An 18281-nucleotide genomic window follows, 5' to 3' on the forward strand; every position below is an offset into this window, starting at 1 on the left:
AAAATTCTATTTCCTCACTGCAATGGTCTTCACAAGGCATTTAAGGCCTAAACATCTCTGAAGCTCAGACCCCCACCTTTAAAATGAGAATAATTAGCTTAAAGTGCTTCTTCTGCAGGGAGATCCTGAGTAAAGGGGAGATATAGAAGCTAAACAAGAAACCAAGACAGGGGAGCAAGTTCTTTCCAAGTAAAATCAGCTCCCCTACCTCCAAAGCAAGACATTTGCCGCATATGCACCCATTCACAAAGCTCTGTCCTTCAGGTGCTTTATAAAAAGGAAATAACCCACATTTCCCTTACAGCAAAGAGTACCCCCAAGAAAACCCCAAATTTCCACTGCTGCCCAGCAGATCCACATCAAAGAATCCAGCTGCTCCCAGCTTTTATCTCACCTAGGATGAAATTCTAATGTGTTGTGCAGGAGGTCAAATAGATTATCATAACAGCCCCTCTGGCCTTAAAAACTATGAAATTGGAGAATGAATCACAAGACATCAGTCACCATTGAAGGCAGGATGGTAGGTGGCAAAGCTCAGTGAGAGGGTGTGATATGGCAGAGTAAATCCAATGTTCTTAGGCCCTGTGAAGCTGGGAAACTGACATTTTGCCTTCTTTGATGGCCCTCTGGGACACGCGAGAGATGCAGGTTATTATAACAATAAGCCCAGTCTGCTGTCAATGCGGCCTAAGAACTCTTACGGGAGTGAGTGCGTGAAGGATTGAGAAACACTAGTTATTTTCAAACTGGATTAAGTCTTTCAAAAGCTAATAGGTTTCCAATGAGCTGTGGTGGTGCTGCTGCAGCTGCTCTAATTTGAGAATAAAAGAATGCAGGCTTTGTGCCTAGGGACCTGTTATTGATCTGAGCAAGAAGGATGGGAAGGAAGGGGGTAGAGGAGGGTTATCCTCCTTTCAGCTGGAGCAGGGGCGTTCCTTTCAAAGTCACATTATCTGCTAGTAACAACAAAACCTAACCCCATGACATGCTGCTCTATACAGGATTGCACTTGTTGAGAACTGAAAGCATCAGAGAAAAAAAACCTCCACTGGCAACCTCGGGCAGCAAACTGCATTGAGGGCCCACGAGACTCAACAGATGGGTCTCGAGAGTCCCTCATTAGGAAATGTGCCTGTCCCTTTGCATCTGCTGCCCCACTCCATGCCACGCACTCATTAGCATTGCAGGCTCACAGATTCCTTAGCACGTGCTTCCAATAAATATTGGAGAGAAAGGAGGGGACGGAAGCCACTGCTCGGAGCAGCGAGATGAGGGGTCACCCACTAGGCTGGGAAATCCTCACACACACACACGCTGCCCTGCAGCCCCACAGCGGGGAGGACAATAAAAGGCAGCCAACCACAAATGTGCAGTTAAAGGGACAGGTGTGCAATTGCTCCTATTCAAGTTGTGGCAGATCCTCATTTGTTCCTCTCTGCCACAGTAAATAAAAATCATCATTATATATAGGAAAAAACCCCGCAATTCAGGGCAACACACAGATTGTGGACCTACAAGAGTCTGTGGCCCCTTTCAGACAGAAAGCTGGAGCACACTGGGTAATGCCATTACCTTCAAAGAAGTTAATTGGTTTTAAGGGTCCAATTCTACAGCCAGGCTCTTTTTCTTTCAGGTCTTCACCAAGCTGTCCTGCTGCCACAGTGCCGCAAATAAGGGATGTCCTTCATCCCACCTGGAGTGGTCCAGCCTCAGGGCTGAGATCAGGAGCAATTGAAGAGAAAATCATCTCCCCCGTGCTTGAAAACCTGGTGAGACAAAACAGCTGTCAGGGAGGCAGGAATGGAAAACCTTCCAGGTACTGTGGAAAAAGCAAAGACAAACCTTTAACCAGAGAGGCAGGGTGACCGGGAGCTGTACTTGCTCAGACTCTCAAGAATAAGTCCCCATATTTGCCACCTCTCCCTGATGCCCCCAGACTGTTCTTATTCCAGTCCTTCTCATTTGCTCTATTTTCCACTATCCTGCTGAAAGCTGCAAGCATTTTGACCACAGCTAACTCCAGAGTGGGACTAGAAGAGTCTCAAGTGTTGAACGGTGTTGATAAAAATCTTGTCCAAAATGCAGAATTTTCAACACCAAAACTCACAAATCAGTGCAAACTCTGATTCTTCCAAATGCTGCTGGCTCTAACAGCCAGTCCTGTCAGATCTTCAGCCGCATGATCAGTGACAGAAAAGTCCTCAATGCACATCTGCAGGTAGTAGCAATGTTGTGACATGCAGAATGGTCAAAAGGCTTTTTTTTCATTCATGTGCAAAGGATGAACACAGAGAAAGACTTTTTTTCTCCCCTTTAGGGCCTTGTCTTTATCTGTACTACCACAGACACCAGCCACCTGCTGTGGCCTGTGCTTTATCTAAAAACATTTAGCTGATGCAAAAGGGCTCCTTCCAGCAGGGAGTCAGCAGTGCCAAGGGACGAGGTAAAAACAGACCGCTGTGCCCATCCCTAGCTCCCTGAAGAAAGGGCTTCCCCTGTAGATCAGCAGCATCACTCCCATGCAATGAACTTTGTGGCCCAACCCACTGGCCACTCCAGCAGGTTACTTAAACACACCCCTAACCTAAAGTTTTTTGTTTCTTGATTTAGGCACATCTCTGTTTTGGGCTGAAATTGGATTTTAGAAATCTTTGTCTTTCAAAGTTTCTTCAGGCCAAATGAAACAACTCCCTTTATACCCCCCATGCAGGAATAAGTAAAGTCAAGGCCCAAAATATTAGATCAGCCGGGGAATGATGGCAGGCAAAGGCAAGAAGTCATTTACTGTACACTCAAATTTAAATCTGCTAATCACAGCTCTCTTCTCTTTAGACGTTTCCTTGGCTAAATGACACTCCTGTGTACTTCAGTCTTGCACCTACAGGCTAATGTGTGATTGAGAACATATTGAACACATACTTTCACATGCAATTAACAATTAAAACAATCTGCATGAGAAGTTCAGCGTTTTGATGCTGTCATGACAAGAAAATGAATCTTGGTCTGAGCACTTCCTCAACAAAATTGGCTCAAAGAAGCACCTTTGCAGAAAGCTGTGAGGAAAACACTACTTGAAACTTGGAGCTCTTTAAAAGCACCCCATTGTTCACTGGAGATGGGGCTCAGCCCAGGTTTCAGCGCAGCCCCTTTGACAAGAATAGCCGAGGTTGCTGCTTATCGAATGAAAGTGTGATCTTGTCTGTGACAGGCGTGCCAGCACTGCTCAGTGTCACAGTCTTTGCACCTACTGGGAGCCACTCCACCTTGATAAGCTGTACCCCTACCCAGATCTAAAACCGTAGTCTCAGCTCTTCCCTGCTTTTAGAAAGTGGGGATTTGAGATCAAATCACTGCTGCACAGGAATCCCACCCCTGGGGAGGATAAGTGAAGGACAAAGCAGCTGGGTCCACAGGTTAATGTAGAGGTATCTGATCCTTGAAGGGTTAACAGAGAAACAACCAGAGAACAGGTTTTCTGTGCATATAAATAAAGGAAACTGAAGGAGAAACAGCACTAGTCTCTGGAATGGAGTAAGGTCTCAATTTTAAGCTGTGACAGAAAGCAATAAGGTTATGGATTCACTTAATTACAGTTGGATAAAACATGAAGGCTCTAAAACAGATGTATTTTTTGGTACTACAGCTTTAACTCTTTCAGGGACTTTACTGGTTCCCACTGCAGTAATTTCTGAGTACCCCAGATTTTTTTTTTTTAAATTGTTCTCTGAGTATCCTCTGAAATAGATTTAGTGCCTCACTTTCATTCTGGGGAATGAGGCATTTCTAACATACAGAAAAACTAAGGTGGGAATTTCACAGTGACAAAATGCACATGCACAACAAACACAGCACAGCTTTGAAATTTTGTCTTAAGCAACACACTCCAGGGAAAGGAGAAGGTAAGGGCTCGTGGCAGCAGACTGGATTTGGGGCTCTGGTTACTAGAGCATCTTCTTCTCCAAATCTTTTGTCACATTTGGAAAGCTTGTCTGAAGACACAGCTTTAAGAAATTGCCTGACTGGGAAGAACTGAAGCTTTCATGGAAGAGGGAATGCACTCTTCAGTGCTGGGTAAACTGTGCTTTCTCCTAACCTCTGCCACTTGCTCAACTTTCTCATCAGTGCTAGCTTCTCTCCTGCTCCATTTGTGAAATAGTCTAACACCGGGTGTGGCTTCCCCACAAAATGCTTCCTAATTAGTTTCTAAGCATTAAATGATTATGGAAGCGCAATTCCCATTCCACTCAGGTGATGAAAAGCTTTACAGGAGTTCAGTCTCACTTTGTAATTAGAGAAATTAGCTTTCTAAGTTTAGATCACTCAACTGTGCAAATGGGTTCATCTGCTGGAATGTGTTGCTCCGAAATGCGTGTCAGCCGAGCAGCACGGCGCGGTCCCTATCTCTGCTCCGCGACACTCGCCCAAGTGGGCAGGTCACTTCCAGAACAGCCAGAGGAAAATGAAGTGTTGTGGGTGTATTATAGGAAAGGCCTTATCTAAAAGCTCACTCATCCGTGATTGACTGTGGCGATACGTCCTTCTCCTTGCAACAGGGAAGCTTAACTCCTAGATAAAGGATTAGCCGAGTGGATGAAATTTCACTCTTCCACTCAGTTAGTCCAGGCTTACATCTAAAACTGCAGCAAATTTATTTTACTGGCTAATTTCAAGGAGCAAAACCACTTTTATAAAAATCTGGAGGAACAAAGGGCTCCTTTAGCCTCTTCATTTGCTGTGAAAAGAGGTCATTGAGCTTTATGAATTCTTTATGACCACAGATTCCACATGTCAACAGATTATTTTCTAGTAGTCCTTTAACTGGTTTATTGAAGGCTGATGCAGTGTCAGTGCCCTATGATTATGCAACTGTCTTGGTCTGCATTACAGTAGTAAACAAAAGTTTAGTCACCGACTTGAAAAGGAGATGCATCAGGTCCCTGAACGAAGAACTTTTCCAGGGGCGCCATTCCAAGCTTACCTTCAGGTATCACAAATCTAAGGAAATCCTGTGGGATTGTTCACAGCCATGGCTCAGTGAGTCACTGAGCTTTAAAAGGAAATTACAACTTTCCTCACACAAAGAATTGACTTCACGACACCTGACCCTCGTAAGCCAGACACTCCCTCTAAAGGCTGTGATCCTGGTCCCACTGAAGTCCTGGGCAATCTCCCAGTGGCCTCAATGAGCAGCTCTATATTAGGGAGCTGATTCAGGCCCAAAGCCTGAATTGAAGCACTGCCTGCAACGCTGGGCTTTGGCACACTCGATGTCTGTAAGGGCTTCTAATGTGGATGTGATCTAATTATGTCGGAATAGGAAGATTAGCAGGAAGTAACTTTACGCAATGTAAAAAGCCCAGTGCCAGACGCTGAAAAGTTCTTCAGCGGCCACAGAGGAAGACACACCGGCTCCACACCTCGTGAGACGTGCAGGCAGAGCCTTGCAGCAGGGATTTGATGTGCACTGGTCTCAGGCTGCTCCAAACAACTGCAGTTCAGGGCCCCGTGCACATGCAGCAGTTTGCACGCTGCTGTGCCCGTAGCGAAGGGAGCATCTTGAAATGAAGCTCAGGCGGAGCTTCGCGAGGCAATCTGGTTTTCACTGCTGCTGTGCACTGGCTCAAGGGGGCCACTCGGTCTCTGGGCTCTTGACAGTCCAGAGAAAAAAAGCAAGAGACGGGACTCCAAGGGGGAAATTCCAGACTGAATAAGTTTAGGGGGCTTTCACTGCTGACTTCTACGAGCTCAACATTTCTTTCAGGGCTCCAAGGGAGAGGGTTTGCAATGCGCTTCTGCACATGATTCATGCTCTGCCTTGCTTTACCTATCACTAATACTCTCCATCTCAAGACACTGGGAGACTTAATTCATTAATGCTTGCAAAGCATTTTAAGTTGTTGGACAAGTAATTCTGTTTGAGGGCAGCTACACTGCTGAGTCACAAGCACTGTGGGAAAGAGAACTCTGGATTTCCTAAGCACTGGAGTCAAACAGGTGGAGTAACCTTTTACAGAAAGGCCAACTCCAGACCTGCCCTAAAGGTACGGAGCATACCAGCAGCAGCAGGGTATTTAAAGGCCCAGAGGAGCAGATGTGTGGCACTTGGGAATGAATAACATTTAACCAGGCTGTGGAAGCTAACTAACACCCACTGGGAAAAAAGAAGAGAGGCACTGGTAACACCAAACTGCAGCCATGTTGCAGATTAAACACCATGAAGGTTTACCAGCCTTTGAAAAGTTAATGAATCCAATGAGATACGACCAACGCTGGAGGAACCTGGGGGCTGAGCAAGGCTGGAAGGAGTATTCAGCAACTACACATCTCACAGGCGTGCCAAAATTGCCAGAGTGCAATCTAAGTCATGAACTCACAAATGGGAACAGGATCTGCAGGAGTCAGGTGGAAGTCTGAGCACAGTTCTACGGTGAGGGGCACAAACACCACCAGCTTTCCAGCCTGGGGCACCCTAGAATGGGACAGACCTCATCACAGCCAAGAACAGGCACTTTGCTTTTGCCATAGGAAATGAAAACAAAGGATATAAAATTAGGTCAGAAATCTTGTTTTCCTTTGTACCACTGACTCTGGTGTATAAAATAGACATTCACACATCTACTGTGTTAGATCAGGGTGGAATAGATCAGGACATAAGAATAGCTGTTCTGGGTCAGACCGAACGTCATGTAGGCCAAGTTCCTGTCGCCAGCGCCTCAGGAAGAAAGGGACAGCGATGCAGCGAGTTCCCAGCACAGTCACCCAACTTTTAGACTCGCAGCCCAGGGACTTCCCAGAGACAAAGTTAGGGGTGGGGTTTTTTGGGGTTTTCTTTTTTTTGCTCAATGCCCTTTGATGTGTGGCTCTTCCTCTGGGAACCAGTCTGAACTCTTTTTGCTACTGTGCAAACTTTTGGGCTTCTCAGTAACCTGTGGCAGGGAGTCCCTTAAGTAAATCACCTGGCTGTGTGGCTCTGGACCTTGCTCCTCAAAGGATGTGCGGCAGAGCAACCCCAGCACCCACCTGAAAACTGGGATGAGGCTCTGCAGCGCGGGCACAGGGTCCCTGATGGTCTCGGCACTCAGCCAGCACTGCGCTGCCGGCACTGATCAGCTGAGGGATCTTTCCTCCCACTTGGAGCGCGGGAGGCCCTCGGCGGCGCGGCCTCGTGTTGAGGCGGGCACGAGTCGCACGGTGGCGACTGCCGCCTCCGCTTCCCTCCGGGCAGCCGCCGGCCGGGGCCACCTGAGCGTCCCGGGCCGGCCGCGCCTCCCGTCCCCTCAGGGCGCAGCGGCCCGCTCCGGCAGCGCCCCCCGCCCGCCCCGCCTCAGCTACCGAAGGGCGGGAAGGGCAAGCGGCCGCCGCCGGCCAGTGGCAGAGGAAAGCTTTCACACCGCAAAAAGTGTCCCCCAGAATGCTTCGTTCTTCCTTCCACCAGCGCCGAGGAGGCGAGGAGGAACGGGCAGCGGCTCCCGTGCGGGCAGAACCCGCGCGTCCCCTCAGCGAGCGGGGGGGGGGGCGGGAAAAGCCCTCAGCCGGGAGCGCCGGCACCGCCTCAGCGCGGCTCCTCCTGCTCCAGGTCGCGCTGGAAGCACCTGCGGAGCGGCGCTTCCCGAGGGACGGACCCTCGGGGCGGCCGGGACGCGCCGCCTCCCTCAGGCGGGGGACCCGCGGATCCGCGGCTCCCTCCATCGCCGCCACCGCCTCCTCCCGACGGTACCTGCCATCCCCTGCCCGTGCCATTCCCCTCCTCTGCTCCCTCCTCCTGCTGTCCCCCTCATGCATATGGATGGGCGCATGCGCCTGCCGCCCTGGGCTAGATGAAGCGGAGCGGCGGCGGCGCTCCCAGACGGGCGGGCGGCTGCGGGGCGGTGCGTGTGCTGCATGTGCGTGCGTGTGTGTGTGAGTGAGTGAGTGTGCGTGTGTGTCGGGGGGGCGAGGGGCTCCGCCGCAAGAAATAAAAGGACTGGGATAATAATCGCCATAATAAAACAAAAAGAAAAAAAAAAAGGAGAGAGAAAAGAAAAGGGAAAGAAAAGAGGGGAGGCGAGAGAATAAGGCGGATAAAAGGAGGCCGGGCTGTTTTGCATTGAAGAGCGGGGCGCTATTGAAAGCGCTTGAAAAGCGGCGTTGTCCGGCGCGGGTGCGCCGCGGTATATTAGAGCGGGGCGGCGGCGGCAGCAGCAGCGGCAGCACCTCCTCCTCCACCAGCTCCTCCGCCTCCTCCTCCTTCTCCTCCTCCTCCCTCCTGGCCCTCCCCGTCCCGTCCCGTCCCGACCCGGAGCGAGCGGCGGCGGCGGCCCTGCAGGCGGGCGGGCGGGCAGCGCGGCGGCGGCATGCGTGCGCCCCGGCGGGCAGCCGCGGCGGCGTGCTCCATCCTCACCCTGCTCCTGGCGCTGCGGGCCCAGGTACGTACCGGGCACGGCCCCGCCGCTCTTCCGCGGGGCTTGCGGGACATGGCTCTGCGGGAGCCCCGACGGGCGCTTCTGCGCGGCTCCTCCGGCCGGAGCGCAGCTGCTGCCCTGACTTCTCTGGAGATGGCAAACGCGGGAGTGCTCCTTGCAGCGAGGCTTAATTCCTGGGAAAGAAAGGCGATTACTGCAAACCGCTTTTATTTTCCCTCAAAAATCACTTTTTCCCCCCTTTTATTTTTCTTTTTTTTAATACTTTTTTTTTTTTTTTAATCTACTCGATAGCAGCGCTGCTGGGGCGATTAATGAGCTGATGAGTCTCAGCCGGGCAGCTCCAGCCGTGCCCGGCTCAGCTGCACCGCGGAGCAGGCACAGGGGTGGCTGGGTGCCTTTCCAGGCAGCGCATTATGAGTACATCGTTTTGCTGGGTTTGCTCCTCGCGTCTTGCACTCTTGGTTTAGTTTAGTTTTATTTCCTAACCATTTGGAAGCCTTCCTCGCGCTGTTTTTTTCGGAGCTGGCACTTAAGGTTGTTTTTTGGCATTAATGGCGTTATTTAGTTGGGCTGATTTATGAGCCCTTCTCGTGGATGTCTGATAGGGAAAAGCTTGGGGTGGTTGGCTTTGTTTTATTTTCAACATTATGCATGTGCTTCTTGAAAGCACACTTAAAATTACTTTTTCCTGTCTTCAGAGTTGTTGTAGATTGTGTTTGGGGAAAAAAGTTAGGTAACTGTCTGTCTCTTTGTTTCTTTTCTTTTTTTTTTTTTTTTTTTTTTTTTTTTTTTTTTTTTTTTTGTTCGTTTGTTTTGTTTTTTTTCCTTCGGTTCTTTTTTGGGATTAACAGGTGACTTTAGCGTCGGGACAGTTCGAGTTGGAGATCTTATCCATGCAAAATGTGAATGGTGAACTGCAAAATGGAAATTGCTGCGATGGCACCCGAAACCCAGGAGATAAAAAATGCACCAGAGACGAGTGTGACACCTATTTTAAAGTTTGCCTGAAGGAGTATCAATCGCGGGTCACTGCTGGCGGTCCTTGCAGCTTCGGATCCAAATCCACTCCTGTCATCGGAGGAAATACCTTCAATTTAAAGTACAGCCGGAATAATGAAAAGAACCGGATCGTTATCCCCTTCAGCTTCGCCTGGCCGGTGAGTTGCTTGAGCTGCTCTGGCTCTGTTGGATGGTGCTTGAGATGTCCTTAGCGAGCTGAGCTCTAACTGCTTGTGCCAAGGGAAGAGGGATCAGGATTTGGGAGGGAGCAGGCATCTTGGCAAGAGCGCCGGGAATCCGCAGCACAAAATGAGTAAAATGTAGTGGTGTTTTTGTTTTTGTTCCCTGGGGCTCACAATGCACAGCCTGTTAAATTTGAAAGTCAGATGTGCAGTGAGGGGGATCTAAATGGGTCAGGGAAGCAAACCCAGTATCTCTGCACTTTACAGCATGAATAAGTCTCTTGAGACTTAGAAGGTCAGAAGTTCATTTTTTTTTCTTTTTTTTTCTTAAGCAGTGAAGTCTTGGGCTTAAGCCAGAAGAGCAGTGGGTTAGGGGCTGTAGAGGGATCCCGTGTGAAAAGTGTGTGTCATAGCTGGCCTCCTTCCCCGGAGCGTGTTTGGGAAGCCTTCCTGCTTCTCCCAAGGGGAAATCTGCTTGGTGTGGATGGGAGCTGCTGTTGCTGTTCTTGGTGAAGTAGTTGCCAGCTTCCCTGGGAAGCTGGCTGTGTTTGGAGGTGCTTGTGGACTCCAGAAGCTAAAGACTGAGAAAAGCCTGGCTTTAGCTTTTGGTGCCCTTCACCCACTCCTCCCCACAGCGCACCTTTTCCTGGCTACCTGCCTCTTGTGGTCCAGAGATTCTGGCTTCCCTCTAGTTGTGTGCAAAACTCGGTGGCTCAAGGAGGTGGGGCTTTTTGCCCGGCACTTTTCCAGCCTTGTCCACTCTAGTAAATACTGGTCAGCCCTGTGGAGCAAAGAGATGGTGATGGGTGACTCCTTCCTTCGTCGGTGATCCTGCTTTGTTGTTGGCTGGAAAAAATACTCAGACATCGCTGCTGCTTGTTTCTTCTGGGCTGCTCAGGAGGGTTGAGGCTTTGATGGTCAGCTCCCTGCAGAGGAAGTGAGGACCATCTTTCCAAAAGGACCATGGTGCAGGCCAGACCCACAGAGGCAGGCTCCAGGGCCCCAGGGTCTGTGGACATGGACGAGTGCGGTGCCTCGGGTGGCAGGAGGTCACGGGTTTTGTGCCTGGCAGTGCTCTGTGCACTGGGGGGCTCCTGGCTGGCTTTTGAGATGCCTCTCTGGGATGCTGTGGTACGAACGCTGAACGCTCACAAATTTCTGCTCCTAAAACTTGTATTTTGACATCACCTAGGAAACAAAACTGTTTCCCCCCTGCCACACACACCCCTTCTCCAAAGGCGCTGAGCAGACAATTTCCTACCAATTGCCTTGGGGTATGTTGATGCTCAGCAGTTTTGTAAATCCAGTCATCCTAACCTAGATGCCTAAGGTCATTTTTGGGAGGGGAGGAGGGCCCTGAATGTGCATGCAGGGGAGGGGTGACTCTCATTTCCGATCCTCTGCCACTATTGCTGCTGGCGAGGTGGAAGCATGCCTAGACCCTCCAAAGCTTGGCCCTTCATGGTCAGATAAGGACTGGTTGCTGGGAGGGCCTGGACGACTTCTAGGGGGAGGACAGCCCGCCCCAGAAGCATTCCTTCTCCAGCTGTGGTGTAGACACCCACTCTGTGGTCCTGCCGCCAAGCGCTGCAGGCAGCCGTGTGCTCTCCGAGCGTGCTGTGCTGTGCTGCCTCCTACCTGCCTGCGCTGTCAGCCCGCACTCGTGGAGTACAAGCGCTGCAGAGGCACAAGGCAGAAATTAAGTCTCCGTTTTTAAGGAGATAGTATTACAAAGTACAATAGCAGAGTTAACAAAAGTATTCTCTGTTGGAAGTACAAGTCTGTCCTTTATTTCTTTCTCTTTTCTTTCTCTTTTTTTTTCCCCCTAACATGAAATGAGATAAAACTGTTATCAAATATGCCATCAAAGGGATAAAGGGCTTTGTAAAAATCTGAGGTATTTGAAGCTCTGCCAATGGCTGTAGTGCTTGTGTTGCAGATTTTGACTTTTGTCAGAGAAGTCAGGTACATCAAGGATTTTTTTTAAACTAGCTCAGAGTAAACTGACTGTCTTGAATCTATCGGTATGCGTATAAAAATGGTGTGAAAACTAAACATGTTCCTTCTAGCAGCCTGTCTCTCCATAGGGTTGGGAAGGGAAATCTGTGTGTAGAGGGTGGGTTTGGGGGGTGGGGACCCTGGGAGAAGTCTCTTAAGCTTGCTTGCATCTTAGTAAAAGAAATGCTTCTATTGTCCTGCTGAATCTCATTCAGCACTGGAATCCTGGAGCAGCAGCAGCAGCAAAACTCCAGTACAACCTTTGAAATAGGTAAAATTCAAAAACTTGAGACGCTTGGTTCATAAGCCTGGAATTTTGGAACAAGCTCTTGCATTTTCCCAGGCAGAAATGCACTTTTTGAGATGCTGATGACAGTCCGTGTGCAATTATCAAGCCTGCTTCCCAGCTTTAGCTTCCACAGGACACAGCTTTTCTGCTAGCCATTGTGACTTCCAAATGGCATTTGAACAAAAGAATATCTAATGTGGCAAAGCTCTTATTTGTACTAAAATTGTGTACACAAATCATTTCAGGCATTTTCAAAGCTCTACGGATAAAGTAGTAAACTTAATTTAGTCAGCTCTAATCTGATGCTGAAATTTCAGAACTTAAAAAACTCTTTAGGTGGCTGAATACTCTTGACTTCAGTAAGAGCTTGAGATTAGCATTGCATTTACTCATGTGGCTGATCATGAGAGGTATCTTTGAATACATTCAGCTGAAAATTATAGTAGAGGTAATAAGAGCTAGACCAAAGTGTTAATCATATTGCACTTGAAAATTCATGCCCTTCTCTGGATTGTGTTCTACTCTGAGGGAGGCTTTTCTTGGATGTTCCAGCTTGAGTCAGTAGCAACATTCAGAAGTCTTGTTGCCTTGACTACTTAAAAAAATTAAAAAGAAAAAGCCTCTTCCCATGTCAAGCTGTCCCCTTATGCCATTTGTGAAAAATAGTTGCATTGCATTAGAGGCCTTTATTCATCATGCAGGAGAGGAAGGGGAGAGAATGGGGTGCTTTAAAAGTATTGTTAGAGGGAGCTTGCAGTTGTAATGTAGATTCGAAGTGTCAGGGTCTTATTAATAACTTATGGGGTTTGCTCTTGTCAGTTTTGATACGTTCCCCTGTGAGTAATGGGTGTGGAGACGGTGGGCCATAAATTAATTGAAGTGATGGGAGGTTTGAGTAAGTTGCTAGGAAACAGGGCAGCAGCCCAGCATAAAGGAACGGGAGTGGATCAGAAAGCTGCCCCTGCAGTAGCTGGTAATTCTTCAGTGCATTGAAACAAGAGCGATGATGATTAAAAAAAGTAAAATGCACCAAGGCTTGCTTCTTACATTCATTTTGAGACTTTCTTGACAGGCAAGCTTGGCTTTATGAAGCCATATAAAAAAGTATGGAACAAAAGCATTTCCATGTTCCACTTGTCAAGGAGTTCTGTCTGAACAAGTTTGCTTCCAAGGCAGACACATGCTCTTCTCTCACATGAATCAAACCTCTGGCCTTTCTTAAAGAACCCCAAGTGTGGTGTGTGCTGCACCTTGAAGGCAGCTGAGCATCAATTAACTAAGCAAAACTTAACACTACACTTTGCTTTTAAGTAAAGAAAGATCTTTTGGGGGTTTGGCGAGACTGAGTAAGAAGGTCAAACTTGGCAATTCCTTTGGTATGCATAGCTCTAATTTCAAACAGCTTGTTTATCCCAAAATTATGCTCCTTGTAATTATTTAATATTGGGGCCAATTGCACCAACACACCAGGAAACTACTGAGGTGGAAAAAAGCCCTCCAGCATCTCAGTGAGTTCAGCATAAAATACAATTTAAAAGAGTTTTGAACATCTTTAAAATAAAAATAGTCAACCTAAAAAAAATCAAATACCCAGCCTAGCCCCTTTTTCATGACAAATCTTAGTGGTCCTGATTCCTGACAATGTAAAATACGTTTTCTGGGTAGGCATTGTTTTCTGTGGCTACAGAGACACAGTAAAAAAGCCTTAGTGTTTTTAAGTTTTGTGAACTTATTCCCTCTCTCTTGACACAAGAGGCGTCCAAAATACTAATCTGCAGCTGATATTAAAGTAATAGCCTTTTGAATCTGAGGAAAAATATCACTATACTCATCTGCTTTATTTTCTCTTTTAAGCCCTGTATGTTACAGTCCTAACACTAAAATTTGGCTTTTGATTTTGTTTCTTCTCTCCCTCCAGTTAACTTCTTGAAAACTTATAGAAGCAAATGCTGGATTATTGTTCAAGCTTTTCTTGAACAATGCATGATAAGTCATCTTGGAGCATGGGCAGATCAGAAGAAATTTTTATAATAACAAGATGCATATTAATCAAATCCATGCTCTGTCATTTATTGTTGATTAATAATGTAAGAATAAATCTTAGCACTCAAAGTGTAATGTTTTGCCTAGGATAACTATTCAAAACAGAGCTGGGAGTATTAAGTGACATCTAAAGCATAATTAGCATCACAAGGCTGTTTTTTTCCCAGGACTGGAGAGAAGTGATGCAGCCATTCAGAGGTTTTGGACTCCTTATACGTTTAAAGAGTTTTTTTTTTTGTCTTCCCGCCAGTTCAGAGCTTCATCTTCATGGTAAATCCATTTGAGTATATTAACATAATGTGTCTAAAAATAAATCCTCATCTTGCCTGCTCCTAGAATTTTTGTTCTTGTTATAATAAAGGCCTGCTCCAGTTTAACTTCAGTGGCAGCTGGACTGGGCTTGACACTGAAGCTTATTCCTAAACTTTCTCAGGCTACACACATCCAGCACTGTCAGCTTGTTTATGCAGCTGGAAGTCAGCATGGCTGAAAATGAATTGCATAAATTCAATGCTTTATGCTTAAAGTTGCAGTTCACTCAAGGAAACATCGCTTCCCAGTGGGCAGGAGGCTGCAGTAGAAGTCAGCTGGTTCTAAAGCTGGTGAACCTGGGTCTGAGCTGTTTGTTCCAGCCTCACTCCTGCAGTTGTGATGCCCTGCGAAGCAAAAGCCTTAAGCTACAGTTCTTAAAAGTACTTCTCTGTAGATAAGGAGAGGTATCTCTGTAGATAACACAAATGACAGGATTGATTTTGAAAACTGAAACTAAGCTTGCCTTTGAATTTCTCTAGATGAACAGAAGTTTTATGTGTTAATTGACTCAATTATAAAAATTTAACTGGCAGCCCCTGTGTATTAACACAAGGGAAGATGTCAAAACTAGAAGCTGTTGCATTTGTTTCTTGTTAGTCTGTGGAGCTCATGGTTCTGTGGTCACTATTCTGCAGCATAAATTACACTCATTATTCTTGTAGTGTTCAGAAGAAACTGCAAAAAGTGGATAGAAGTGGTTAAAGTGGTTTGTAAATAGTCAAACATCCAGAGTCCTTTACCAGCTCAACCCAGTTCTTAGGCACTTAGGTAAATAAGTAGAAAGGCTTCTTGTTCAGGCTTGCTCCATGTGAACCTGACTGTTTTGCTTGGCTGGCTACTAGGTATTCTGTCTATTAACCTTGCCACCCTTTTGTAACTGGTGCATTTAATTATCAGTGGGATGCTTTAAACAGGTAGGGGGACTGATAAGGGCAGGTAATCTGCTTGTTGGGGAAGGCTGAAAGCAACCATTGACATTTTGGCCTATCTGCTGCTCTTTGACAAGTGGGGCTCCGTGAGAAAATAACTCCGTAACTAGATAAGGTGCCGATTAAAATGCTGCTGTTGTATGAGGCACCCTGGTAGGTGAAATCACTTGAAATCATTAGTTTAAAAAGAGAGGGGGAAAAGGGGGAGAAAAGAAGCTACTATACTTTTTTTTTTACCTTTTTTTTTGTTTGTTTTAAAGAAGGGGTGGAGGGAAGACCCCAACTCTCCCCCGTGAGCCCAGTACATTGTCCCGTTAATGCATGCTAGTTTTATGATTGGAATACATTGTAGTCCGGCCACCCAGACAGAGGCATTGACTGCTAATATTAACCAAGAACAATAGTGTGGCCATACTGACTGCAGTGAGGATTACAGAACATAATGGGGCCTATCCAAAAATAATGCTAATACAGGACAAGCAACAGGAAGCAGCAGTAGACTCAGCATTGCTCGGCTCCCAGACAAACCATGGACTTACTTCACACAATGGCAACTTCAGCACATTATGTATTCACAGGATACTCATTATTCCAGCAGGCTTGCCAGATCAGAGATCAGCCTGGTTTGCTGGATGCTTAAGCGCATGCATAGTTTGGATAGCGGTACTTTTGTGTCCTTCATCATTTGGCAGGAGGGTGGCCGTGGTGGTGCACGAAGGTCTTGACTTCGGCTGCTGCCTTCCCTTGCCAGGGCAGGACGGGGGGCAGGTCTCTCCTGCAGCTGCTGATATGGTTCAGTTCGTTCTCGTGTCTCCTTTCTGTGGCAGTGCAGGGTTTACTGGCACTTAGAGCAACAAAGGAGCTGCTCAGAATGAAGCCTAAAGGAGCAGCTGCTGTGTTTTGGTGTGGGCAGATTCTGATGAGGCTCTTGGCTGGGCTGCCTGCTCGGGGTTCAGCAGAGCTCTTGGCCACAGGCTTTGAGGCGTGAGAGAGATTGCCATGGCTTGGGCTGTGTTTATATTCACCGGGTTGAGGGAGTAACAGCTCTGTAGGGTGTAGCCTTGTCCTTACGTAGGCTGTCCCAAAGAAGAGCTTCCTGATGATGTTCCATTTCACAAAAGGTTAAGAGGGTTAGGTGGCTTTCCTCCTTTTCTGGAGTATATTCGCGTATCCTCTGGGTGAGGAGCCAGTTGCCTTTAACTCCTTTGAAGGATATTCAGTGGTCAAAGTTGGCCGATCATGGCACAGTGTGGTGATGCATCTGTGCATTGTCATCGTGGAGTGACAGGGTACCCGAGTGACAGTCCTGGTGACGGTCAGAGGAAGTGGGTTTGTGGCTAGCTTTAACCCTGCTCAGAGCTGCCCTCCTCCCTGGGCACGCTGAAACGTGCCTCACTTTCCCTGTTGCGCGTGCCACAGCCGGACACCTGTGGCCCGCTGTGCCGTGTCCTCAGCGTCCGCCCTGGTGCAGACAGGGTGTGTGTGAGCTCGGTTCTCAGGCTGGCGCTCACAGCTGTGCAGAGCGTGAGGAGAAGGCGGCTGGGCTTAACCTGCTCTCCTTGTTTGGCAGAGGAGGAGCAGGCGCAGCGCTCTGAATGCAAAACTTCCCACTGCATTTGTCTAGTCATGGTTTCACATGCTCAGCAAGGCTCTTGCACGCTCTAACCACAGGGGTAGGAGGGAAAGGAGTTGGACGGGTTGCGAGCCCTTTGAAAACGGAGGCAGCGCTTCGCTGAGGATGTTTTAATCTTGCTCTGGCCCGCTGACTCTCAGAGTGCCTTTAGAAGCCTGAGTACAAAAGCACCTCCTTTGGGTGGATGTCTGGATGAAGGGAGGGAAGAGGATAATCAAGCAGAGAGCTTTAAACACCTGTTTACCTGCAGCTGCCAGGATTCATTTAAATAACCAGAAAGGAGGTTGCATTGCCCTTTGAGATCCTTAGAAGGGACAATTTCTGATGGGTTTCGGGTCTGCACAGTCTCTTGAGCTGTACTATCAGTAGATCAAGACACAGTGTCTTGTCATTGAGGGAAACAGCTCTTGCACACTGATGCCTGCTTTGTTTCTTGGAGTGTGAACGTAACCATTTCCATCCTCTCCTAGCTTCACTCACTGAAGTTCTGCTTAAATTTGGCCATGCTGCCTTTCAGCCTCTGGACTGATCTGCAAAGTTTAAGGACTTGCTGTTCCTTTCAAGCTGCCTTTCCTCTCAAGCCAGAATCCCTGCCTTCTGGTCAAGCTCAGGTTTACAGTGGCTAATTGGGTGTGACTCTGGAAAGTTCACTGCTGCCTTGTTGCCTAGGACATCGCTTTGATGGAATAAGGTGCATGATGTGGAATTCTTGTGTCTGGATATATATATTTATTCAAAGATGGGCAGAGGTCATCTATGGGCATGGGAAAACTTAAACCTCCACACTGTAAGCAGTCATTCCTGAGATATCTGAATCCTTGATCTATAGAGTGGGGATGATATGCACTTCTAAAAAATCTCAACAGTGCAGCTTTGTGCAGAACTGCTTTTCTGGGGGGGCTGAGGGAATTAGCTAGAGGTATGTGATAGTTGGATTGTTGAAGGGGGTTTGCTACTGGTATGAGGCTCTGGGTGTCTGTGTGGCTTTTGTTTAAAAGTGTCCCATCCTGAACACAAAGTCTTGGGTTTTTTTGGTCTGTTCCCCATGCTGAGAGGGACAGAGCCAAGGGATTAAATGCCATTCTTTATATCACCCCTTTTCAGGACAGGGACTCTTCCTTTAATACATTTAGACAAAATCAGAGGGGGCAGTTGGAAACAAGGGAATGGCCAGGGTAGGTCTGTTCCCCCTGCATTTTGTTTCCATCCAGTTCAGCTGAAGCATCTCCTCTCTTTTAACCAAACTCCTGTGTGGTAGTGGAAAGTGGTCACACAAGTATCTAGCAACAGTAGCACTCACAGCTAGGATTCAGCCTTTCCTTTCCTTAAGGGCTAGGTGTGTTGGTAAATAGTCCTGAGAACCAGCAGGGAACTGTTGCTATGAGTTTAGACAAAATATCTTCCAAAACAATTATGCAAGGCCGAAAGGAAAACATCCTTAACTTTATTGGAAGTAGTGCTAGTTGCCATAATTCATTCTCTATATCATAATAT

The 18281-nt window shown here is 47.5% G+C and overlaps 1 protein-coding gene and 1 long non-coding RNA gene across 2 annotated transcripts in view; one reads left to right on the forward strand and one right to left on the reverse strand.

Annotated features, from left to right (window-relative positions):
• Positions 1-18281, reverse strand: part of LOC121357064 — a 48294-nt gene that overhangs the window by 21317 nt on the left and 8696 nt on the right. Inside the window, exons 4-5 of the long non-coding RNA XR_005955675.1 lie at positions 8414-8575; positions 1573-1766 (exon numbers count right to left, since the gene is read on the reverse strand). This is a non-coding gene — a long non-coding RNA (uncharacterized LOC121357064). The remainder of the gene's footprint in view (positions 1-1572; positions 1767-8413; positions 8576-18281) is intronic.
• Positions 7862-18281, forward strand: part of JAG1 (jagged canonical Notch ligand 1) — a 36201-nt gene continuing 25781 nt past the window's right edge. The window contains exons 1-2 of the mRNA XM_041474018.1: positions 7862-8405; positions 9254-9559. Of these exons, the coding sequence (XP_041329952.1) occupies positions 8334-8405; positions 9254-9559 (378 nt within the window). The 5' untranslated portion in view covers positions 7862-8333. The remainder of the gene's footprint in view (positions 8406-9253; positions 9560-18281) is intronic.

Source organism: Pyrgilauda ruficollis, unplaced genomic scaffold, assembly GCF_017590135.1.
Source record: "Pyrgilauda ruficollis isolate IOZ18807 unplaced genomic scaffold, ASM1759013v1 scaffold31, whole genome shotgun sequence".
Classification (NCBI taxonomy): domain Eukaryota; kingdom Metazoa; phylum Chordata; class Aves; order Passeriformes; family Passeridae; genus Pyrgilauda; species Pyrgilauda ruficollis.